The sequence below is a fragment of the Leptosomus discolor genome, chromosome 24 (assembly GCF_034619465.1).
Source record: "Leptosomus discolor isolate bLepDis1 chromosome 24, bLepDis1.hap2, whole genome shotgun sequence".
NCBI classification, from domain to species: Eukaryota; Metazoa; Chordata; class Aves; order Leptosomiformes; family Leptosomidae; genus Leptosomus; species Leptosomus discolor.
In genome coordinates this window covers 8,304,640-8,327,010 of record NC_141414.1, presented here as the reverse complement: position 1 = coordinate 8,327,010, position 22,371 = coordinate 8,304,640, and the positions used below count along the sequence as shown (strand labels likewise).

Here is a 22,371-nt window from a genome sequence, read left to right as displayed (position 1 = left end):
TCCCTGAGAGCCCACCGTCCCCCGAGAGCACCGGCGTCTTCTCTGCCGCCTCCTGCAAGGCTGCAGACGGGCCCGAGCCCCCCCGTGACCCCGAGGGGCAGCCGGGGTCCCCCTTCCCCCCCGAGCCTCGCGCCCTGGGTGTGCGTTTGGCTTTTCCTGTTTCAGGTTCGCCTGTGAGGCCGATGAGGAAATAAGGCGGCGTCACACACGCCCTCCTGACAGTTGGCCCCGGCGAATGTGGCCGTAAGGAGCGGGGCGCTGGCAGCGGGGCGTCGCGGCCACCCCGAGCGAGCGAGGGGCCGCCGAGGGCAGGGGCTCGGCCGACCCCGGGAACCATGTTCTCCCGGAAGAAGCGGGAGCTGATGAAAACCCCCTCCATCTCCAAGAAGAGCCGGGCAGGAAGCCCCGTCCCACAGACCCTGCCGGTAAGTGTCCTGCATCCCCCGCAGCGGGACGGGGGGCCCACGGCACCCACGGAGCTGCTGGGAAGAGCCGCAGGGTGGGGGGGGAAGGGGCTCCTGGGTATGACCAGGGGGTCCGCGAGGAGGAGGAGGAGGTGGGAGCCAAGGAAGGACCCCGCTCACTGGGCCCGGAGGGGGGGTTTGCTGCAGATGAAGGGGTCAGAGCAGCCGCCTGGGGAGGGCAAGCGGGGCAGGGGAGGAAACGGGAGGCTGCGGCAAGGGGCAGGGGAGCCCAGCGGTGGGGGCTACAGCCAAGGGTTTGGGAGGGCAGAGAAACCCCCAAACCACCCAGGGGACAGGGGCAGGAGTAGGGGGACACCCAGGCTCAGGCAGCCCCCAGTGCCTTGGCTCTGCCATATATTTATTTACTTACGGGCATCCCCCCCCCCGGTGCCGGAGGGGTGCGGGAGGAAGCGCCTCGCCTCCGCGGGGCTGGCCGGCGGCCGGGGCTCCTCTGCGCACCCCAGCACTGCCCGCCCCGCGCCTGCGCCCCAGCCCGCCGAGCATGGGGCCAGACGGGGCTGGCGAGATGGGGCTGATGGGGCCTGAGAGCCCGCTGGCAGCTCCCTAGCGAGGGGCACCCGTCCCCATCCTCCTCCTGACCCCCCGGGAGAGGGGCCTATGGGTGGCGGACGGAGGGATGCTCGGCCGGGCGGCGGGGAGGAACAGCTACAGCCCCTACTTGGCGGGGCGTCGCAGGACGGGCAAAACCGATTCGCCCAAACGCTCCCTGGACTCGCTGCCCCACGCGCCCGCCGTGTGGCTGACGGTACGGCCGGGTGCGCCCCGTGGGTGCTGGCGGGGAGGGACCGGGGTCTCCGGGACTGCTGCACCCTGCGGTGGGATGGAGACAGGTTTTTCAAGGGCTGGGCTGGCCCCAGCCATTTTGGGGTGGGGGTCTTGGGGCCCTGCAGTGGCCTGGCCGGCCCTGGGGGCAGCGTGGGGCTGAGCTGCCCCGGTTCGCTCTCGCCCACAGCAGCCTCATGCTCTCGGCTGGCTCGGGGTCTGCCCCATCGGTGCCAAAGATGGTTTCCGGCCCCACCGAGCCGGCAGCGCCCCGCCAGGGCTGCTGAGACCCAGCACACTCGTGTCACACCTGGGTGCCTGAGGGTCGCCTGAGGGAGCTGCTGGAGGGGCGAGAGTGGGGGCTCCTCCCCGTGCCGTGAGGACCCTCGCTGGGCGCATGGCCCCGGAAGGTGGCGGGACCAGCCCCTCCCTCGGGGCAATTTTACCCCTAAAAACTGGGGGCTCTCTCCAGCCGTAAAATATCTGCAAAGTCTCCAGAGAGTGGCCTGGGAGGTGCCCCCGTCCCTGCCCCCAGCCCTGGCAGGGCTGGGGCCGTGCCCAACCTGGGGGTGAGACGGGCTGAAAAAGAGGAAGGGATGTTGGGGCCAGACCCTGCTGTCATCTGGCTGTGCCAGGGTCCCCAGGCCTCCCCGGGGGTGGGGACCTCCAGCATGGTGGGTGCTGATGGGGACAAGGCCATGTCACCCACACGGTCATTGTGTGCCCCCCAGGACAAGCCTGGACCCACAGGGGCTGGCGGGGGCCAGGGGGGGCCACGGGGCAAGCGGGCTCCTGGGCTGTGGTTTCAGAGACGACGCTGCTTGCGAAACCCCTGTGCTGGGGGGCGGTTAATCCGCCGGGAGCCGGGGAGCCTTGGGCAATGCCAGCTGCCGGGGGCTGCCTGCGGCGTGGTGGGGATGGCGGGCATGGCGGACCCGGCCAGGCGAGCGCCCGAACCCTGCCAGCTGCTGCCCTGACGCTGCTTTCTTGCTGGGGGCGTCACTGCCTTTGCCCTGTGGGGTCCTGAGACTGTCCCTACCAGCCCTCACCCCAAGATCACCAAAGGGCTGGAGATGCCAGGGAGGGCTACACCTCGTCCCCACGCCGCAGCTAGGCAGGATCCCCCTCAGGCTCTGCCGGGATATCTAACTGGGGAAACTGAGGCACAGCGCAGCCGCAGGGTCTGGCACTAGCCCCTCAGACAGTGGCCCGACCCTCCAGGCTGGTGGCGTGGCGGGTCCTGGGCTGCTGCCCTCTCCCTGCCCAAGCTGGGGTCCTGGCCGTGCCCCGCAGCACTGGCTGTGCTGTCCGGGACCTCACGCTCCTCCTGCTCCCCAGGATCTCTCCCGCAAGGATTGCCTGGAGGCGCCCGGCTCTGGCCTGGGGGAGCTGCCCCCCGCCAGCTCCAAGCTCAGCACCAGCCCCAGCGCCGTGGGTACCCTCAAGCGCCCCACCAGCCTCAGCCGCCATGCCAGCGCCGCCGGCTTCCCCCTCACCCCGGCAGGCCCCAGGGCGGTGCCCAAGGGCCACAAGACCCCCACGTCCTACAGCCCCATGGACGGCGGGGAGGGCCCCTTCATCGACACGGAGGACATCTCCCACCTGCTGACGGACGTGGCCCGCTTCGCCGACGCCCTGGAGAACCTGCGGGACGTGGTGCTGCGGGACGGTGAGTGCCCGGGTACCCCCCCCGGCTCCCCCCAGCCCCAGCGCTGCCCACGCAGCGTCGAACCACCCAGTGCTGCGGGGCACCGGGATGAGCGCGGGAGCATCCCCTCCCCGGGGACGGACCAGACCCATGGGTGGGGGTCTCTGCCCAGGCGGGGATGGGACCGGGACCCCCGAGCCACGGCGGCCGCGGGCAGAACGTGGCTGGTGGCTGCTGGGAGCTCGGAGCCAGGATAACGTGGCTTCCTGCCTGCGAGCTATTTTCATCTGCCCGCTTTCCTGTTTACAGCGCAGCGGTGCCAGCTGCCTGCCAGGGCCCCCCGAGCCCCGCGGGGCGCCGGGCATGGCCCCCCGACCCCCCGGACCAGCCTCACCACGGCGGCCGGTGGGATGGGGCCGACGTCCCGGCGTGGGGCTGGGTGGGTTGCAGGGCCGTGGGCGGGTGTCCCTGCCCGAGGAGGGGAACGGCGTCGATCTCGTGGTCCCCGCGGCGAGGTGGGGCTGCGAGGGGGGGGATGTCACATGACGCCGTGTTTTCGGCACTGGCTTTGCAAACATGTTGACGCATCCCCACGCACCCTGGAAAACGCCCAGCCTGGGGCAGCGATGCCAACAACAGCTGGGCCAGTGGGAACGCGGCTGGGGTCTGTGCTGCTGGGGGGACGGTGCCCCCAGGTCTCTGTGGAGGTTTGGGCATTGGAGGAAACGGCCCTGAGCCGGACGGCGACCGTCCCGCTGCCGTCCCCAGTCGGGGTCTGCAGCTGTTGCTGGACCCAGTTTGGGACAGCTGGGACGGTGCCATCCCCAAGCCGGCAAAGAGATGGGGAGAGGTTGGGGCTGACCTGTGGGACGCAGCCGTGATTTTGGAGAGTCTGGCTCTGCCCTGCACCCATCTGGCCTCATTCCCAGCCCTGCTGGTCTCCCCACTTCCCACTCCGGGAATGGCCTGGAAATGGGAGAGGAAACGGAGAAAACCCCTTCCTGACCCCAAGCTGGGGGCCGGGATGGGGAGGGGGATTTGCCTGGCCAGGCGGTGGGTGCCAGGCTCCCATCCCGGCCCTTCCCTACAGGAGGCTTCTCACCTCCGAACAAGGCTGCCAGCACCCAGCACTGGGCTGGGGGGAGCCGGGCCGGACCCCTGGGCTGGCGGGAGCCGGGCCGGACCCCTGGGCTGGCGGCTGGAGCCCGTGGAGGGGCTGATTCCCAGGGAAGGACGCCCTGGGACACGGCGAGCCCGGCTGCACAGGGCAGGGCGGCAGGACAGACCTGCTGCATCCCTCCGGGCGGTTGGGAGCGCCCATCCGGCGGGGAGGAAAGGAAGGAAATGGGGAGGAAATTCCCAAACCGCTTTCAAGGGAAAAAGTTGCTACTGAGGAAAAAATGCCTAAAAGGTCGGGCTGCCCCAGGCCTGCCGCTGCGCCAGGCAGGGGACACAGGGGCCGTGGCAAGGAGGGCTGGGGAGGTGCCAGTCCCGGGGAGCCCCAAGGCCAAGGGGATGGGCTGCATGGTCTGGGAGCCTGGCAGGACCCTGCCTGGGATGTGGCTGGCAGGGGGTGGATGGGAGGCTCTGGAGGGCAGGGACGCGGGGCAGCGTTTCAGCCCCCCTCTCTTGCAGACCCCAGGGAGCCCCAGCGGCCGCTGGCCCACGAGTGCCTGGGCGAAACCCTGCGCATCCTGCGCCAGGTCATCAACAAGTACCCGCTGCTCAACACCCTGGAGACCCTGACGGCCGCCGGCACCCTCATCTCCAAAGTCAAGGGTGAGACGATGGGGCTGGGAGCTCTGTCCCGCTCCTCTCCTGCCCCGATCCGGGATGTGAGGGGCCTGGGAAGCCCCTGGGGAGGCTGCCGGGAGCAGAGCTGCCCCACGGAGAGGGGGAGAGGGGGAGGGCACCGGCTGCGGCTTCATGTGTTTTAGTTTTAGGGACGATGTAGTGTCAGAAATGACAGAGCCCGGATCCCTGCCCGGGGGTTTCCAAGCACAGAGGCAGGAAAAACACTTAAATAATCAGACCCTGCTCCTGGCAGCACCTCGCGTGTGTAAGAGCGGGGTCTGTGGAGCCCAGATCCCGCCCGGGGCACCACCTCCTGCCCACAGCTACACCAGCGGGGAGGGGGACGGCTGCGCTAACCGCAGGCAGAGCACAACATTCTGCGTCACCGCGCCGCTTCCTGGACACCAAACAGCAACCGAGAAGGGACAGGAAGCCTCGTGGCGGGTGGCAGGAGCTCTGCCATGGGGCTGGCCCCACACGGAGCCGGAGCAGAGCGAGTTCAGGCTGCCCCTGTCCCCGGGCAGAGGGATGGGAGCAGATCCCAGCCCCTCACCGTAGCGAGGGGGCTCAGCTCACCAGCCCCAGCACCCCAGGGGAGCCAACCCGAAGGGCGCCGGGGTCTGCCCAGAAGCCCTGGCCGCTGGCGAAGGCGCCACGAGCGACCCGTGGCCTGGGTGTCTGCCAAGCGCCGTCTGCGCCGGGTCCCGCTGCCGCCGGCGGTTCCTCTTTCGGCCGTGGGCGAGAGCCCTCCTGGAGGAAGCCAGCCCGCCCCGGCGCGGGGGGCTCTGGAGGTGCCGTAGGAGAGCGGAGGCAGCAGAGCAGCTCCCCTGACCCAGCCCCACAGCAGGATGAGGCCGGCAGGAGCTGGCAGGTCCTTCCCCTGCCCGAGACAGGGACAGGCGCTCGCGGCAACAGGGCTTCCACCTTTCCTCGTTTCCAGGTTTCCATTACGAATCCAACAATGAGACGGACAAGCGGGAGTTTGAGAAGGCCGTGGAGACCATCGCCGTGTCCTTCAGCAGCACGTAAGGGACTTTTGGCCCGTCGTCCCCTGGAGAAAGTCCCCTGGTGGACCCCAGACAGCCAGGACACATCTCCACGCCTTGCCCCGTCCCCTCGCCCACACACAGCCCCACACGTGGTGGCTGGTCCGGGGGGTGATTTGGGGGCCGGAGGGACCCCGTGGGGAGGGCAGACTCACTCCTCCTGCCGCTCACACCAGCAATTCCTCCAGCACCGCGGCGGGACCCCAAAGCCTGCTCGAGCCCGCAGGCTCCATCCCCCAGCCCCTCTCCAGTGCCGAGCCAAGCTCTGCTCCTCCACCTGAACCACCAAGACCTCACCACGTGGAGCTGAGCTGATCCCCACTGAAACCAGTATGGCAGCTCCCACTGCCCTGGCCCTCGCCACGTCCCTTGGATGCGGGTCGGGTGCTGCTGGGTGACAGCCCTGCTTGTCACTGCCTGTCCCGCCTTCACTGAGCCCAGCCGTGTTCTTCTTGTCACAGCGTGTCCGAGTTCCTCATGGGGGAGGTGGACAGCAGCACCATCCTCTCCATCCCACCCAGCGACCAGAACCAGGTGAGAGACGCCTGCTCCCATCGTGCGGGTCTCGGGATGGGTCGGGGTGTGCAGACCCAGCTGGGGAAGGGGCTGAGCCCCCAGCCCCAGACATGGGACTCCCAGCTCGCCTCCGAGCACAACAGAGCTGCATGTAGGCTTTGCCTGCTTGCCCCTGTCCTCGCCGCCACCCCAAGGAGGGGAGAAGCCACCCGGCAGCTCCATCCAAAGGGCGAGGTGGCTCGGGAAGGGATGGAGCAGCTCTGCCAGCAGGGCAGAAAACGGCTCTGGCCGCTCTCCGTAGCTCTGCCCTGGTCTGGTGCGTGCACAGAGCAAGGTATCTCTCCAGCGACGCTCCCATTAGCTCCTGGCTTCCCTGTAGGGCCGCGGGGTGGGCACAGCAGACTTCCAGCGACAGCAGAAACGCTCCGGCAGCTCCGGGTTTCTGCCTCCCCTCCGTCCACCAGCCCCTCCAGCTACTCCCCATCCCCTTGTCTGATCAGTCCCTTTTCTTTCCCAAAGACTATGGAGAGCCTCTACGGGGGGATCCCCGGGCCCGGAGGAGACGGGATGCCTTCGGGCATGGAAAGCGAGGACACGGGTAAGCAGGCGGCTCTCTGGGCGCAGGGTTGGGGTGGCGGGGTCCCTGGCAGCAGACCGGCCGGCAGGAACCAGCGTCTTCCCCATCGCTGCCGCGGTTCCGAGTCACACACGGCTCCTCGGCCAAGAAAAGGCAGCAGAGTCGCTGCTGGCACCGGGGGCCGGCAGGGCATCGGCACAGCATGATGCCAGCCCAGATTCGGGGAGGTTTGCAGGGGCGAGCCAGGCTGTCCTGGGCTTCTTGGGCGTTTGGAGGGAGCAGTGACACGGTGGCAGCGGCACGGCTCAGCGTCCCTCTCCTCTTTCTCTCCCCGCCTTCCCCCTCGTCCCATCGCAGGCCGTCCTCCTGCCGAGGAAGTGGACGTGATGCTGCAGCGCTGCGAGCGGGGGGTGGATGCTGCCCTCCAGTACGCCAAAAACATCTCCAAGTACATGAAGGACCTCATCGGATACCTGGAGAAAAGGACCACGCTGGGTGAGACGGGGAGGACGGCGGGTGGGTCCTCTCCAGAGTGGGGCTGAGCCCCTCGCGGGAGCATCCAAACAGGCCAAGGGCCTCTACGATCAGCGAGGCTGAGGGAGTCAGGCGCTGCAAGGGCAGCGGTGAACTTCATTCCCAAAGTTCTTGGTTGATTTTTCAAAAGGAACCCAACCTACAGGGATCTCCTGGTGTCCCTCACGGCTTTTCACTTCCAACCTTTTTTCTTCCAGAGATGGAGTTCGCCAAAGGGCTTCAGAAGATGGCAAACAGCTGCAAGCAAACCATCAGCCAGGAGGTGAGTCCACGTGTCCCGAAAGCCACCCGGCGCCCAGGCCGTGTCAGGAGCCGGCAGCCCCGGAGAGCTCGTTTTGCGCGACCCGGTTTCAGAGCCCAAGAGAACGAGCGCGCAGCCCCCCCGAGCTCTCGGCTTGGCAACGTTCACGTGTCTAAACCAAAGCGGAGGATAATGCTGAGACCCTGCAGAAGCTCCTCCATCGGTAGCCGATGCTTCCGCCCTGGCCGTGCGCTGGCAGGGAGAGCCCGGGCAGGCTCACACGCCGGACGTGCCCTGGGCCCTGCTCTGCAGCCCAGGCACTGGGCAGGCGACACCACGGGGCCCTTCCAGCCTCCTCCGCCCTCCCTCCGAGCCGTGCCTTGGCAGCCTGTGACCGCACCGTCTCGGTCCAGGACGGCGCTTTTACCAGCAGCGGGCGGCCAAGCCGAACCTCCGGCTCTTCTCCCCCGAACGCGGCGCTGCAGGACGCATCTCCTCCGGTTCCCGCTGCGGTGCTGGGGCTCAGGGTGGTGCATTCTCTCCTTTCTCAGACCAACATGCCTTTCCTGTCCATCTACCTGCTGGCCCTGGAGCAGGACATGGAGCACGGGACGTCGGTTCTGCAGGCTGCCACCACCCTGCAGCACCAAACCTTCCTCCAGGTGAGGGGACAAAAGGCCGTCTCAGAAGGGTCTCCCCCGGGCAGCGAGGGAGGCTGGTGGTCACCTTGGTCCTTCTGCCACGGGCAGCTCTTCCAGAAACTGGAATCCGGTTGCTGCTCGGCTCAGCCACCGCTCGGGCTTGGCGTTCCCTGGCTTTGCTCTGGCCTCAGCAGATCGATGAGCTCTCAGCCAGTTGCCGAGTCCTTCCAGGGGTTAGGCGCGAGGTCCAGAACCCCCCCAAGGCTGGCAAAGGAAGCAGCACCACCTTATCGATGTCCACCTCATCCGAGCCCTCTCTGCACTCCCAGAGAGGAATTCTGCCCAGACCGAGCTGCACCCATCTCCCAGGGGAGCCGCTCCCCAGAGCTGTTTGCCAGGGAGGGAGCCGGTGTCCTGGCGCTGCAGAGGGTGGCTCTTGCTCAGCTCGGGCTGGCGGGAAACCGATCGGGCACTTCCCAGGCTGCAGATTTGTGTCCGTGACACAAACCCTCCTGTAACCGAGCCCAGACGTGCCGGGGAATGATAACAGCCGCCCCAGGGAACTTCTCCTTGCAAAGCCTTTTGCAAAGGGAAGAGCAGCGAGTGTTTAGCTCAGACCACCGCGGGGGCTGTTTCTCCCTCCCGATTCAGCCGCTGACGGTGAGACGCCTTGAACACGAGAAGCGGAGGAAGGAGATCAAGGAGCAGTGGCACCGGGCGCAGAGGAAACTGGTGAGTAAGAGCCACCAGCACAGGCTGGGTCTGTGCTCCCCGAGCCTGGTCTGGAGCACCCCCGTGACACCTCAGGACGCTGGACCCTTTGCCCCTCGCCAGTAGCGTCAGGCGCTTTGTCCTACGGTGCCTCCGCTGTGCTGGGGGACACGGGAGCAACGCGGGGCCCCGGGGAGCTTGCGGGAGGTAACGAAGCCCTCGCAGCCTTCAGTCCTCACCGCGGGTCACTGTTTTCACCGGCAGCAAGAGGCAGAGGTGAACCTGCGCAAGGCCAAGCAGACGTACATGCAGCGCAGCGAGGAGCACGACAAGGCCAAGTACATGGCGGTGAAGGCGGAGGAAGAGCAGCAGAACACGACCAGCAGCGTCACCACCAAAACCCTGGACAAGAAGAGGCGGCTGGAAGAGGAAGCCAAGAACAAGGTAGGAAGGTGACAGCTCTGGGCTCGGGCTGAGCATCTGCCTGGCAAGACCCTTCTCTCTCCTTGCTGTCCCAGCACAGGAGCAGCCCTGAGCTGGGTGGGCTGGACTGAGCTCCCGGTGGATGCTCGGACACGGCGCAGGAATGCCTATAGGAACAGGGGCCGAGTGCAGGGAGCTGCTCTCCTTGTTCTCCTTAACCCATTTCCATCCTTTGCTCTCCCAACCCTCAGGCAGAAGAGGCAATGGCCACCTATCGGACCTGTGTCGCGGATGCAAACACCCAGAAGCAGGAGCTGGAGGATACCAAGGTGAACTCCTTGCGGCAGATCCACGAAGTGATCAAACAGAGCGACCAGGTCATGAAGACGGTGAGTGGGGCTTGCTTGGGATGGCCTCCAGGGCAGGGGGGTGGCCGTACCCTGCTCAGGAGAGGTTCAGAGCTGCCGCCCCAGCAGACCTGGTTTCGCTGCCCCTATTTTGGGTGAGGTCCAGGTGGATGTAGAGCTTCCCCCACTCCCTTGAGCTCTGAAAAGCCAAGGCTCAAGGCTGCAGGCCGAGCACCGCTCCGTGCTCCTGATGTCTCATCTAACCTGGAGCTCCTTGGCTCTCTCTTCCGTGCCCGTCAGCTCACAAAGCTCACGTCTGGTTTTCTCTTTTCGTTGTTTTTAGGCCACCATCTCCTTCTACCAGATCATGCACATGCAGACGGCTCCGCTGCCCGTCAACTTCCAGACACTGTGCGAGAGCAGCAAGCTGTATGACCCCGGGCAGCAATACGCCTCTCACGTCAGGCAGCTGCAGCGAGGAGACGAACCCGACATCCAGTACGACTTTGAGCCCTACGTGTCACACAACGCCTGGTAGGAAAGGAGAGGGGGAAACCAGTCCTGGTTTACACTCATCTTCTCTGTCGCTGCCAGCCTTCCCCTGGGCTGGCGCTGTGCTCCCCTGCGGGCACCAGCACGCTTTCGGCGTGCCTGAAGGCAGATCCTGCTGGGAAAGCTGGGGCTGGACCAGCTGGGAATTCCCCTCACATCCTCTGATGGATGAGACGGGCTGCCTAGTACTGACGAGAGGACGGGTGGAGAGCAGCCACGAATAAGGTTCTCGAGTGTCCTTCCTCCTCACCCGCTCGGACCTTCCCTTTTCTCCTTCTTTCTGCCCACCAGGTCCCCCTTCACTCGGACGCGGAAAGGCAGCTTCAACGCCAACGACTTCTCGACGAGCGCCGGCTCTGACGGGGCCGGGCTGGCCAAGGACGGGGCCGTCTCGGAAGGAGGGGCAGGAGCCAAGGAGCCGCACGGCGGGGCTGTGGTGGCCGAGCGGAGAGGTGAGCCCGGAGCAGCCCCATCCCCACGGCACCGCTCGCAGCAGCTGCGTCCTCCCCCCGGGTCAGGAGCAAAGCAGGACGCCCACGGGTGGCAGGGGAGGGGCTGCTGATCCCGGCAGCAGGACAGGCTGGAAGCCTTGCGAGCTGAATTTCCTGAAGGACACAAAATCAGATCTAGGAGTTGGTTTGGGTTTTTTTTTGCTTTTGCTGTCTAGTGCTACCCAACAGGCTATTCTCCATCTCCCCAGCACTTCTTTCTCTTGCTGGATGTGTTACTGAAGGCGTCACAACCCCACCAGCCCCTTCCCCAGCCTGTCAGCAGGACACCAAGCAGCCTCCTTCAGCAATTTAAGCGTCTCCCAGAGTCCAGGCTGTTCTCCCATGTTTCCCTCCCGAGCACAGAAAGCAACCTCAAACGGACTGTGTGGTTTTCCTCTGCAGGTGGGAGGGGACACCAGGTCCATAAATCCTGGCCAACCTCTGTTGCTGAAGCTGACAGCAGCCTGGATTCAACCACAGGTACCAAAACCAGCCCAGGGCAGCCAGTCCCTCCCCTCCCAGTACAGGCACCCCAAAACCAGAGCACCAGCATTAGCTGGGATCTGTCGGTTTTTCATCTGCCTTGTAATAACGCTGTGTGGTAAATAACTGCTCTGATCCCAGTCTGGGATGGGATGGGATGGGATGGGGATGGGATGAGGGACCACCCAACCGGCTGCAGCCTGCTCCCCTGCACAGCCCCTGCTACCTCCCCGTTTCTCCTCTGCTCCAGGGAGAGCTGCCCCGGCCGCGCGAGGCACACGACGGCTTGCGGTGGGGATCGGCCACACGCGCCAGAGCGCGCTCGGAAGAGAAACAACTTCGCCAGGGATCTCACCGGCTTGTGGCTTTTCTTTCGGCAGGTGAATTCAGCCGCAAGCTCCAGCGGCTCTCGTCCAACGGCACCATGTCCTCCAGCGAAGAGCTGGAGGAGAAGGATGAGAACGCCACCTCCTTTGAGCAGAGTACGTGACCGCGCGGGAGGGGACGCAGCGCTCCTGCCGGGCACCCCTGCCCCCCGGCAAAGCTAACCGCGGGGTGCCTTTTCCCAAAGTCAGTAGTTCTGGGGGTAAAACGAACGGTTGCTGGGCGGATCCCTGGCGGTGACCCCATGAGGAGCACAGTAGCGTTGCCTTTATGGAGGGACGAGCTCTGCCCAGAGCAGGGGGAACAGTCAGGTGGGGGCTGCAGGCCCCCGGGCGCGGGTGGTTTGCAACGAGCGCGTCCGGCTGGTTCCTGCGCTGTGACAGGGACCCTCCTGCTCCGGCTTTGCTTCACCTCCTCAGGAGCCAGGATGCAGACGCGTTTCTTTTCGTTCTGCTCGTAGGCATCCACGGGATCAGCCCAGAGATGGCGGCTCCGACAGGGCCCTTCCGAAACATCGGCTTATCCAAGGCTGCGCAGACGCATCGGCTGAGGAAGCTCCGCGCCCCTTCCAAGTGCCGGGAGTGCAACAGCTACGTTTACTTCCAGGGAGCAGAATGCGAGGAGGTGAGGTTGGGAGAGGTGGGATGCGAGCTCGGTGGGTGGAACAGACGGAGGGTACGTCCCGCGAGCGGGGTGACCCCACCTCTGCCTGCGCACGGCCCTGGGAGTCAGCCCGGCCCCGGCTGCTTTGCGCTCGGGCGTCGCGGGTTCGCTGCAGGAACCCGGCCAGGAGCTCCGAGACACGTGTGGTCAAACCACGGGTGTAAGCACAGCCGGGGGCCCCAGCTCTCCGTGGAAGCAGGGGCGTCAGCACAACCTTCGGGGCAGCTCCAGCCTGTGCTTAGGAAGAGGTTCCTCCTTTGGGGAGGGGTCCACGCGCCCTGCGTTGGTCCTGCAGCGTCCCCCAGAAAGGCGTTTCTCCATCAGCGAGCTCCTCATTGCCCGAGCGCTGCCCGGTGTCTCCCAGCGCTGCCCTCCTGCCTGGCCCACGGGGCTGCCTCCCACCTCCGCGTGTTTCCCCGTGTTTTCCAGTGCTACCTGGCCTGCCACAAGAAGTGTCTGGAAACCTTGGCCATCCAGTGTGGGCACAAGAAACTCCAAGGGAAGCTGCAGCTTTTTGGGCAAGACTTCACAAAGGCTTCTCAGAGCAGCCCAGATGGCATCCCCTTCATCATCAAGAAGTGCGTCTCTGAGATTGAGAAGCGGGCACTGAAAACCAAGGTGACGCGCTCTCTCTTCCCTCTTCTTCAGCTGAGCTGGCTCAGCCGCCTTGCCCTGAAAACCAACAGACTCGGTTTGTCAGATTACTGGAGGCGGGAAGCCAGAAAGTCCCAGGTGACAAATACCCCGAACTCTGCCCTTGGAAACTCACTTCTCTTGCCTCCCTCTTTCCTATGAAGCAGTAACGTCTGAGCTGGAAGGGGATGTCCCAGAGCCACTTCTGAGAGGGATTTCCAACCCCAAAAGGAGAGGGCGGGAGCTAGAAGCTCACTGTCTCATGCAAACGTGATCTCTCCTCTCCTCAACTCCACTTGTCTCTCTTTGGCAGGGCATCTACCGAGTTAATGGTGTCAAGACCCGAGTGGAGAAGCTCTGCCAGGCATTTGAGAACGGGAAAGAGCTGGTGGAGCTGTCCCAGGCCTCCCCTCATGATATCAGCAACGTCTTGAAGCTCTACCTGAGACAGGTGAGGCGCTGGTGATACCTTCTGCTGGGGGGGAGGCGGGGAGGAGGCGGGCAGGGGAGCTAACTTCCCCAAACCAAACCTGGCTTCACCGAGTCGTCTCTGGCAGGAGTAATTCAGCGTGAACCGGGCTTAGTAACCGACCGGCTGGGGGTGTGGGGGTCCCTCCCAGCTGGGAGTGGGTCAGTGGTGGAGATGGGACCACAGGCACCAGTGGGGAGGAGCAGGGGTGCTGCACCTCCTCCGAGCTGGCTCTCCTGCTCCCGGCGAGCTCTCGCCGTCGCTCCGTGCGGCTCCTCCACCGCTGCAGCAGCCGCCTCCGTACCCGCACGGCAGCAACGTGCAGCCCCAACCCCCCCCTTCCCGGTGCCATTGGGGAACCAGGTACCCGCAGAGGGAAGCGACTGCAAAGGTCGCTCCGCAGAGCCGGGGCTGAGCTCCCGCCTCCCCGGGCAGGGCCGTGCCCCTCGCGTCGCCCTGCGGTGGGCTCGGGGCTGTGCCCTGCTGCCCACGGCGGCTCTGCCCCAGGCACCCCCCCAGTACCCAAACTGGAGGCACAAACAGCATCACCCACATCCTCCCAGGAGCCACCACAAGGCAGCAGAGGAAGCAGCTTCTCTGCAGCCTTAACCCTTCGGTGCTGCCGTTCTGCGAGGGCTGGTGTGGCGCCCGGGAAGGGCTCCATGTGTGTCAGCTCGGGCATCGGGCTCAGCTCGAGGGAGGCTCCCGCCTGCGTTCCCTGCACAGAGGAGAGAAGGGCTCGGGATGGCCTCCACTGCTTCTCCAGAGAAAAGCAGAGTGGAAAGAGACGAAGAAATCGGTCCTGAGCCACATCTTGCTGCAGGGAAATGGGTTTAAAGTCCCTCTGTAAAGTGCTGGACTGGAGGGAACCTGCTCCGCTGGGAGGGGTGGCCTGTCCCCGCAGCCGCTCTGAAAACACCGCCAGCCCTGCAAAAACCACCCCTCAGTGAACGCGCTGCTCTGGCTGCTTTGTACCAGGTTCAGAGCAAGAGTCTCCACCTCAGCGCAGCCCCACCTTTGCTGCAGGCCACGCCGAGGCATCCTGCCTTCACCCCAGAACAGCCGCTCCCTCCTCTGCTGGGGAACCTGCTGCCCTGCCCCTCCCCGGGGCCAGGGCTTTTCCAGGGGAAAAAAAGAGAATCCCTTAACCCTGGCCCGGAGGGACCTGCTGAGCAGAGAGCACCCACGGGCTGATCAAACGCCGCTTTTTGCTTGAACCTCAGAGGCACTGGCTGGCTAGGACCCGCGAGGCTGTATTTACCCCCTTCAGGAGATGACAAACAACCATTCCCCGCGGGCAGCGCGCTTTGCAAGCATCGCGGGTGCTTCGCTGCTGTAGGAAGGCCCCAGGTTTCCCCAGCTCGACAGCGCGGGACCCACCGCGGTCTCACGGAGGTGGTGAGCCTCCCCCCAGCCCCGGACCGGGCGCCCCAGCACCCACCTCCCCTGTTCTTGCTTGCAGCTGCCGGAGCCCATCATGCCCTTCCGCCTGTACAACGAGCTGATGGGCCTGGCCAAGGAGAGCTTGCAGGGCGGCGAGGCCAGGGGCAAGAGCGGGAAGGGCGGCCCCGAGCTGGTGGACAAAGGAGCCGACACTGACCAGGTGGTGGCGAACCTGGTGCTGAAGCTGAAGGAGCTGCTGAAGGAGCTTCCCTGGGAGAACATGGCCACGCTCCAGTACCTCCTGCAGCACCTGAGAAGGTGAGAAGGGCAGGTCCAGAGCCCGTGCGGGTGCTGGGGCACCTTCCCTTCCTTCCCCAGAGGGGGAAGGTCCGTGCAGCCTGTGGGGACAGCCCAGCCCTTCCCAGGAGTGGGGAGGTCGATCCGTGGCCGCAGTTCATTCTCTGCCGCTCTCGAAGCTCGTGTGTGCCACGAGAGGGGACTCCTCTGCTGCCAGCCCGGCATCTCCTCCAGCCTGGATGCACCAGCTCGGGCGAGCCCTGCCCGTCCACCCGCCCCTTCTCCCTGCTTGCTCTCACGAGTTGTCGTTCCTCCTCCTCCTCCCCAGGATCGTGGAAGTGGAGCAGGACAACAAGATGACCTCAAGCAACCTGGGCATCGTCTTTGGGCCAACGCTGATGCGCCCCAGGCCCACGGACGCCACGATTTCCTTGTCCTCGCTGGTTGATTATCCCCACCAAGCTCGCATCATCGAGGCCCTCATCATCTTCTATTTGACCATCTTTGAGAACAAGGAGACCACGGTGCTGGCCGACTCCAGCAAATTCGCCACAGAGAGCAAGGAGGAGGCAGCCAGCTGCCCTGCCCTGGTAGGAGTCTCTGGGGAAGGGGGCACCCTTAGGGGACACGGAGCCGAGCAGGGCAGCCTGCTCGTGCTTCCAACCTGGAGCAATGAGCTGGGGCAGAGCCTCCTGCTGCCCTAACGCCCCCCACCCCCTCCTGAGCCGTGCCCCGGCCTCGTGCTCCCCATCCCTGCTGTGCCACACGGTGGTACGGGTCCCGCCAGCGCTGCTGCCCTTCTCTTACAAAACTCATTTGCTTCGTCCCCACGTGCACCCCCGCTCCGCTTGCGAGCGATTTTCTGCCCCAAAAGAACAGTCTCAGGCGGTGAGACGGGCAGGGGTGGGAGGATGGGGCCTACGCGCTTTTACACCGGGGCACATTTCTCCATTTTCTGGACCCATTTCCCAGTGAAAGAGAAAGTTTTCTTCTCCTCTGTGCCCTCACCACCGCACTCTTCCTCCCAGGCCAGCGCAGGCTCCCTGCCCGCAGCTCCTCCCGGCAGCGTCCCCTACCTGGAGCTGCCTTCGGAGAAGGGGAATTCGGATTACAGCGCCGACTCCTTGGCAGGTGAGCGAAAGGCACCGGCCGGCTCCTCCCCAGGGGACACAGGCACCTGCGGGTGCCGTGGTGCCGGGCGAGAGGGTGGCACAGGGCTCCCTCTGTCCCACAGAGGCCGGCGACCGCTCCGTCGACTCCGACTCGGAGCTGGAGGACGGCGGGGAGCTGCTGGCCGCTGCGGACGGGGGCCCACGACCCCGCCTGACGAAACAAGAGAGCGAGACCAGCACAGACGAAACTCCGTTCTGCGACGACGGGAGCGAGGGGCAGCGGAGCCGGAGCTGCAGCGTGGGCCAGTCGGACGCTCCCCGCTGCTGCAGCCCCCCGGGAGAAGAGCACAGCGACGCAGAAGAACCCCCCGAGAGCCGCCTGCCCGCCGCCGGCGCGGGCTGCAGCACGAACCAGCCCAACAACGCGCCCGCGGCCGCTGCTGCCCGGTGCCAAGGCGGCCGCGAGCAGCAGCCCCGGTTGATCTGAGCCACCCAACAGGAACTCTGGGGACGCCGGGACTGGGCGAAGGGGCAAAGCCCAGGCGCTTCCCCGGGCGTAGCGACACGGAAAGCCGCAATGTGGAGGGGTGGGGAGGGAGAGCCCGGAGCCGCGGGCAGCTCGGGGGGTTTGGTGTGTCAGCTGCAGGCGAGGCCTCGCTGGTCCCTGGCTGGAGCTTTCACACAAAACCCCTGAGCCCCTCGGCTCCCGACGGGGACAATCGGGTCGGTCGGTCTGGCCGCTGCGAGCCCCTGCTCAGTCCAGCCGCCCATGAAGCGCGTTCCTCGGGGAGGAGCTGAGGCAGGGCAGCGCCTTCGCTTGCTGTTCCGGACCGGGAGGGGACCCAGCGCTTCGCCGTGCCCGGGCCAGGTCACGGGCTCAGTTTTTGCTGCACCCCTTAACCCTCTGCCGCGGAAATCGAGAGTGGCCGAGGCGAAGGATCGGCTCGTCCCCGCTGGCTGCGGCTGGGAGGTGCCGGGAGGTGCCGCAGGGAGGGCTCCCCAGCAGCGGGCAGGAGCAGGGCACTGCTGCCAGGCGTGGGCACCGCACGGACAGACGGACAACGCTGAGCACCGTGCGCGGGTCTGGCTCTGCCGGCCCGGGGAACTGCTCGACGCGGCCAGAGGAGCGCTGGGCCGGGCACAGCCGGGTAAAAGCCGCCCGCACCGTCTGGCACAGAGCCGGCCTCGGCCGCAGGGCCGCGGCTGCACCCCCTGCCAGGCCCCGCGAGGTCCGTCTGTCCTCGTAACGGCTCCTACCGGCCACCCAACGTCCAGCGAGGAATTCGCTGCCTCTGCACTTCCACGCCACCCAGCGAGGCGCCTCTCCCGGCTCCGTTTGCGTTGCTGCTTGTATTTATGGGCATTTTTCTGCTTGGCAGGAGCCACGCCGAGAGCAACCGCAGGCTGCGAGCAAGCCCGGGGGACAGGTTTTCCCGGCTGCAGGGTCCTGAGCGTTGCCTGATCTCTCAGGGTTTGGTTTTGGTTCTTTTGACAGACAATTTGGTTTCCAAAAACCTAAGCTGCACATCCGGGACTATGCCCTGCTCTCCCAGCTGGCCCCGAGATGGAGCTGGGCGGAGGGCAGGTCACCAAGGGGCGACGCCTCCTCCTCAGGACCCCCACAGCCTGATTCGAGTCACAGCCCCTGCCAGTGCAAGAGGCTGCTTTGGTTTGTTTGTAAAGAGAGGAGCCTTCCACAGGAATCCACTACCTCTGCTGGCAAAGGGACGTACAGGGTTGAACAAGACCAGCCAAAGTATTTTTTTTTTAAATCCACGAGACTTTTCTGCACTGAAGCGTAGAGAAACAAGTAGATTTTTAGCTTAGAAAGAGCTGGAAGCCGTTTCCTTCTATTACCCTGCTCGTGCCTGGGCTGCGGCCCTGCCGAGCGCGCCACGAGAGCCAGCGCGGGAGGGCACACGGCGAGCAACGCCCACGAGCTCCCGGCGGGGACGGAGGCGCCAGGACCCGCGCAGGCGCCCGCGGCTTCTCCGAAACGGCTCAAACCCGAAGCTGTTCTCTAACAACTGGCCAGACGCTTCCCCCGTGGGGCGCCGGGCACCAGGGCTCCTCTCGCTCGCTCTGCTCACGCCTCAGGCCTCGCCGCTCCGGCTCTGGCGGGCGCCCACCGGCCCCCAGCGGCCCCAGCCGCGCCGGCAGAGCGAGGCAGCCGAGCGAGCGAAGCGGGAGCCGCGCCCCAGGGGATGCAGCAGGGGGGGTGACGCCCCCCGTGACGGCAGAACCGGGCGAGGTTTGGCCCCTCGGAGGAGCAGCCGCCAGCACAGGGCAGAGCCGGGGCTCCGCCGCTCCCGGGGCTCTCCCAGACGAACGGGAAACGCATCTCAGCACGGCAGGACAAAGGTACACGAAACCAAAGGGAATTCACAGCCAAAGGGTGTGAAACTGAGCCAAAGAAGAGCCAGAGACGCCTGCGGGACGTTCTGCTCCGCAGCTCTTCGACAAGAGGTTGGACTTTTCCGGCAGCTCGTTTCCACGGTGGCGGGAGGGACGGGGGCGACGGCCCTGCTGCCGCCAGCACGGCTGCCACGGGCGGTACCAGGTGTGTTTGCGAGGGTGGGTGACGGGTGAATGTGAGGGAAGGGACAAACGCTGCGCTTGAGCTTCCCAGGGCGACAGGCACCCTGCGGGCTGTAGCGTGGCTCAGCGTGGAGAACGGGAGGCGCGGCCTGTGCTGCTGCATGAAGCCGCGCGACGTGTTTTGTAACGGGTCCGGAGGGACACGCTTCCAAAAAACCAAATAAAACCTGTGTGTTCCAACCTCTTTGTCCTGGAGATCAGAGTCTTCCAGACCCACGGGCCCACGGCTGCAGGAGGATAAGCACCCTAAGGAAGCGCTCCAGGTATTTCCAGGAAGGAAAGTGAAGTTTAAAAACCCTGAAGAGACCTGGAACGGATCAAAATGAGCGACTCGGGGGTGACAAGCGACTCTCCATGGCACCGTCTGAACCCCGAGGTCTCAAATCAAGGGCCGGAGGGGAGGGCAGAGACCAGCGCCCCGGTAAGCCTGACCCGCAGCGCCAGGGCTGCACACGAGGGTCCTGGAGCCCCAGCCACGAGGTTTCCTGAAGAGAATGAAAACCACGGGAACAGGCAAAGCCCAGGGGATTTTGGCACAGGGAGCGGCTGAGAAACACCAGCCAGCGGGGAACAGCGAGTACAAATCTTTATTAAAAAGGAGACCCTATAAAATCAAAGAGGAAAGCCAAGGCCTTTCTCCACTCGCCTCCTCCCTCCGCGCTTCTGTTGCTTCGCGTTACCTCCACGGCTCGAGCCCTGGATGAAGGCGAAGGAGCTGCAGCAAAGTCCATGCTGGAAAGCAAGGAATTGGGCCAAGGAACACAACTGCAGAGGCGACACGGAACTTTCTTGGCCACCTACGAAAAGGCAGACGCCTCAGAGCGTCTGTAAACTGCCAGTGGATGGGAAGAGCCGGGGGTGTTCCAGGATCCTTCCACCCCTGGAAGAAAAAAGAACCCGGGACGTGACTCTCATGCCCCCCTCAGCAGGCGGCTCCCGAGGCCGAGCCCGAACGCCCTGAACGGTGGCTGCTGGGCCACGGGACCAGGTAGCCCCACCCCACCCCGTCCTCTCTCCAGCAGCTCCCTCCACCCCCAACGTACAGTCCTGAGGTCGGTTTTCCCGCAGGCAGCTCACGCCAAGCCCGTCCCCACGAGCCCCAGCCCAAGGCAGAGGGTTTCGGACTCCCTTACCCGCCCGCTCCCGGTCACTGCACCAGTCTGTAGGTGATGTAGCGCCCCGCGGTCTCGCTCGGTCTTATGATCTTCACGACCTGGCAGGCGGCAGAAGGAACTCACCAGGGAGAAGCCGGCGGGGATTTCCTCCCCCCAGGGCTTCCCCACCCGACACAGCACAACGCCGCGGCACGCGGCAGCCCCGGCGCTGAGCTCCTTCAGCTGGGGCGTAGCGCGGGAGGCTGCCCCCGGGCAAGGGGAGGGGGAGACCACGAGCACGGGGCTGGCGTCACACCGGCCGTTTCAGCAGGCAGCCGAGACCGTGGCCTCCTTGCCAGCAGCCTGCTTGCCGCAGGCACCTCCGTCCTGACCCACAGGAGCTTTCACAGCTTCCCAGCGGGCTGAGAGGCTGCACAGAACCTCCCCTCCTTGCCCTGCCCACAGGGAACGGGTGCCTGCCTCTATTCCTCTCCTACCTGTCCACGCTTTATTCCGAAGTACCGGGCCACAGGATCCCCGGCCTGTATCCTCGGGAGCTGGTTCTCCCTCAGCTTACTGCGCCCGCCGTCAAGGAGAAGCTGCCCCGACAGAACTCGCCCCCGGCCCCGGTGCCCGCTCGTTTCCCGGGCACAGAGGCACCGTGGCAGGCGGGTGGATTCGCTCCCAGCCCAAAGCGAGGGCGCCGCACGCCCCGGTGGGGAGGGAAGGCACACACAAAGGATACTACCGGGCCAGGAGCTCGGTTACTTCTTCCTTGGTCATGACAACGTGCTCCGGGACCAGCTGCAAACAAGAGGGGAGGGAGGTCGTTGGCTCCTCCAGCGGCGGGAGCAGCAGCTCGTTCGGAAGGAAGGAAACGACCCCCGCGTCCCTCAGCCCAGCCCACAGGTCTCCGGGCGCCACAGCTCCACACAAACGAGGGATCGACCCGGCTCACCTCGTGCTCCGTGATGTTGATCAGGAGCTCTTGCTGCAGGAACTGCTCCAGGATGTACTTGGGAGCCATATCCACCAGGGACTGCACAGGGAAAGCTCCGTCAGGCGGCAGCGCTGCTCCGGGGCAGCCCCGTGCTCAGACCCGCTCCCCGACGGACGCCAGCGTGGGGTCACCACGCGTGTGCTCGCGCAGCCGCAGCCACGCAGGCAGAGCCCCCAGGCCGCTCCACCACCGGCGAACAGCCCCATTTCTCTCCCCCACCTCCCAACCACTCGTGGGCCTTCAGCTGCTCTTCTGAACCAGTTGCTCTGGTTAAATGCAGCTTTTTTACCCTGCGTTAAGGTACCACGGGCTTTAGCGAAGGATTTGGCCTGGAAGGAAGCTCCAGCACCGAAAACCAGACAGGGAAAATGCCCCCCTGGTGCGGAGGCTGCCCTCTTTGACGGGACTTCGTACCTGCTTTGCCGAAGGCGTCATGCCTTGCTGCACCACGATCAGCGCCCTGGTGATGTTCTCCTCCTGCATCCGCTGGCAGTACATCTTGATCGTCTTTATCCCGACCTTGGGCTCCTCTGGGAAAGGCGCCAGCCCCGGCGTTACAAAGGGCCCCCCCTCGGTCCGGTAACCCCTCCGGAAAGCAGAGCCCTCCCTTCCGCCCAGCTGCTGCCCGCGCCGGGCAGAGGCAGGCCGGGCTCACCGGGGAAGAAGACGAACATCTGGTCGGTGGGATCGTCGTTGTGAGCCACCAGCACCGTCAGGTCCGTGCGCCGGGGCCGGCCCTCGCTGGGCTTGTCACCGAACTGCGCCTTGAACTCCTCCAGCGTCTGGTCCAGCTCGTCCTGGGTCACCAAGTAGCCCCGGTCGTGGCAGAGCTGCCGAGATCGCCCCCGGGTCAGCCGAGCCGCCCTCACCGCCCCGCCGCGGGCCCCGGGACCGGGCCGGGCCGGGCCGGGCCGGCCGCCGCGCAGCGCCCCCAGCCCCGGGGCTCGTCTCCCCCCAGCCCGGGGCTCTTCCCCCGCCGGGTCGCGGCCCCGCCGCCGCCCGCCCGCACCTGCATGATGGTCTTACGGATCTTCCACAGCCGGTACGTCTCCTCCTCGTCGTCCATGGCACCCGCCGCCCGCACCGCCCGAGGCCCCCGAGGCTGCTCCGGCGCCGCCTGTCGCCGCGCGGGCAGGCACCGGGGCGGTCAGCCTGCAGGGGCCTCTGCCGCGGGGGCTCCTGGGAGATGTAGTCCGCCGCGGGCTGCCTCCCCGCCGGGGCGGGGGTCGCCTCCCGCAGCCAGGGCGGTTTCCCGGTTGTCCGAGGACCGGCCCGGGACAAGGCCGCGGCCCAGGCGCCGCTCAAGAGGGGAACCGCCGCCGCGGGGCGGGGGAGGACCCGGTCTGCAGCACCTCACGGCGTGGCCTCACCCCTTGGTCTGTCCCTGCTCCCCCCCCGCCCCTTGGTCTCGCCTTCCCCGCCGATAAACAACCCCGCAGCCACCCCGCCCACCTTGCTCTTCCCATTGGTCAGCTTCCCATCCATCA

At 65.8% G+C, this 22,371-nt stretch overlaps 2 protein-coding genes across 2 annotated transcripts; one reads left to right on the top strand and one right to left on the bottom strand.

Annotated features, from left to right (window-relative positions):
* Nucleotides 1–335: 335 nt before the first annotated feature.
* On the top strand, nucleotides 336–16,679 carry ARHGAP45 (Rho GTPase activating protein 45). The gene is made up of 23 exons (XM_086477461.1): nucleotides 336–425; nucleotides 2,586–2,916; nucleotides 4,531–4,674; nucleotides 5,630–5,714; nucleotides 6,197–6,269; nucleotides 6,771–6,849; nucleotides 7,186–7,323; nucleotides 7,560–7,624; nucleotides 8,155–8,265; nucleotides 8,896–8,976; nucleotides 9,220–9,399; nucleotides 9,630–9,767; nucleotides 10,069–10,259; nucleotides 10,569–10,729; nucleotides 11,171–11,248; nucleotides 11,632–11,733; nucleotides 12,096–12,259; nucleotides 12,728–12,916; nucleotides 13,245–13,382; nucleotides 14,863–15,101; nucleotides 15,409–15,670; nucleotides 16,109–16,211; nucleotides 16,315–16,679. The coding sequence occupies exons 1-23, from the start codon at nucleotides 336–338 to the stop codon at nucleotides 16,677–16,679; spliced, it is 3,507 nt and encodes a 1,168-aa protein (XP_086333587.1).
* Nucleotides 16,680–19,358: 2,679 nt separating this feature from the next.
* POLR2E (RNA polymerase II, I and III subunit E) lies at nucleotides 19,359–21,976 on the bottom strand. The gene is made up of 8 exons (XM_086477397.1): nucleotides 21,894–21,976; nucleotides 21,540–21,714; nucleotides 21,299–21,414; nucleotides 20,843–20,923; nucleotides 20,630–20,688; nucleotides 20,382–20,460; nucleotides 19,924–20,003; nucleotides 19,359–19,670 (listed from the first exon to the last, which is right to left on the bottom strand). Exons 1-7 carry the CDS (start codon nucleotides 21,948–21,950, stop codon nucleotides 19,938–19,940), a joined length of 633 nt encoding a protein of 210 aa, XP_086333523.1. The 5' UTR covers nucleotides 21,951–21,976; the 3' UTR covers nucleotides 19,359–19,670; nucleotides 19,924–19,937.
* Between the last annotated feature and the right edge of the window lie 395 nt (nucleotides 21,977–22,371).

What these genes read in the sequence shown, in the direction of transcription:
- ARHGAP45 (XM_086477461.1), top strand. Translation starts at nt 336, where the DNA reads ATGTTCTCCCGGAAGAAGCGGGAGCTGATGAAAACCCCCTCCATCTCC. An exon ending in GGACGTGGTGCTGCGGGACG is followed by an intron (nt 2,917 to 4,530) that starts GTGAGTGCCCGG and finishes CCTCTCTTGCAG; the next exon opens with ACCCCAGGGAGCCCCAGCGG. An exon ending in AAGAGGAAGCCAAGAACAAG is followed by an intron (nt 9,400 to 9,629) that starts GTAGGAAGGTGA and finishes CCCAACCCTCAG; the next exon opens with GCAGAAGAGGCAATGGCCAC.
- POLR2E (XM_086477397.1), bottom strand. Translation starts at nt 21,950, where the DNA reads ATGGACGACGAGGAGGAGACGTACCGGCTGTGGAAGATCCGTAAGACC. An exon ending in ACCGAGCTCCTGGCCCGGTA is followed by an intron (nt 20,461 to 20,629) that starts GTATCCTTTGTG and finishes CGGCGGGCGCAG; the next exon opens with TAAGCTGAGGGAGAACCAGC. An exon ending in TCGGAATAAAGCGTGGACAG is followed by an intron (nt 20,004 to 20,381) that starts GTAGGAGAGGAA and finishes GCCGCCTGCCAG; the next exon opens with GTCGTGAAGATCATAAGACC.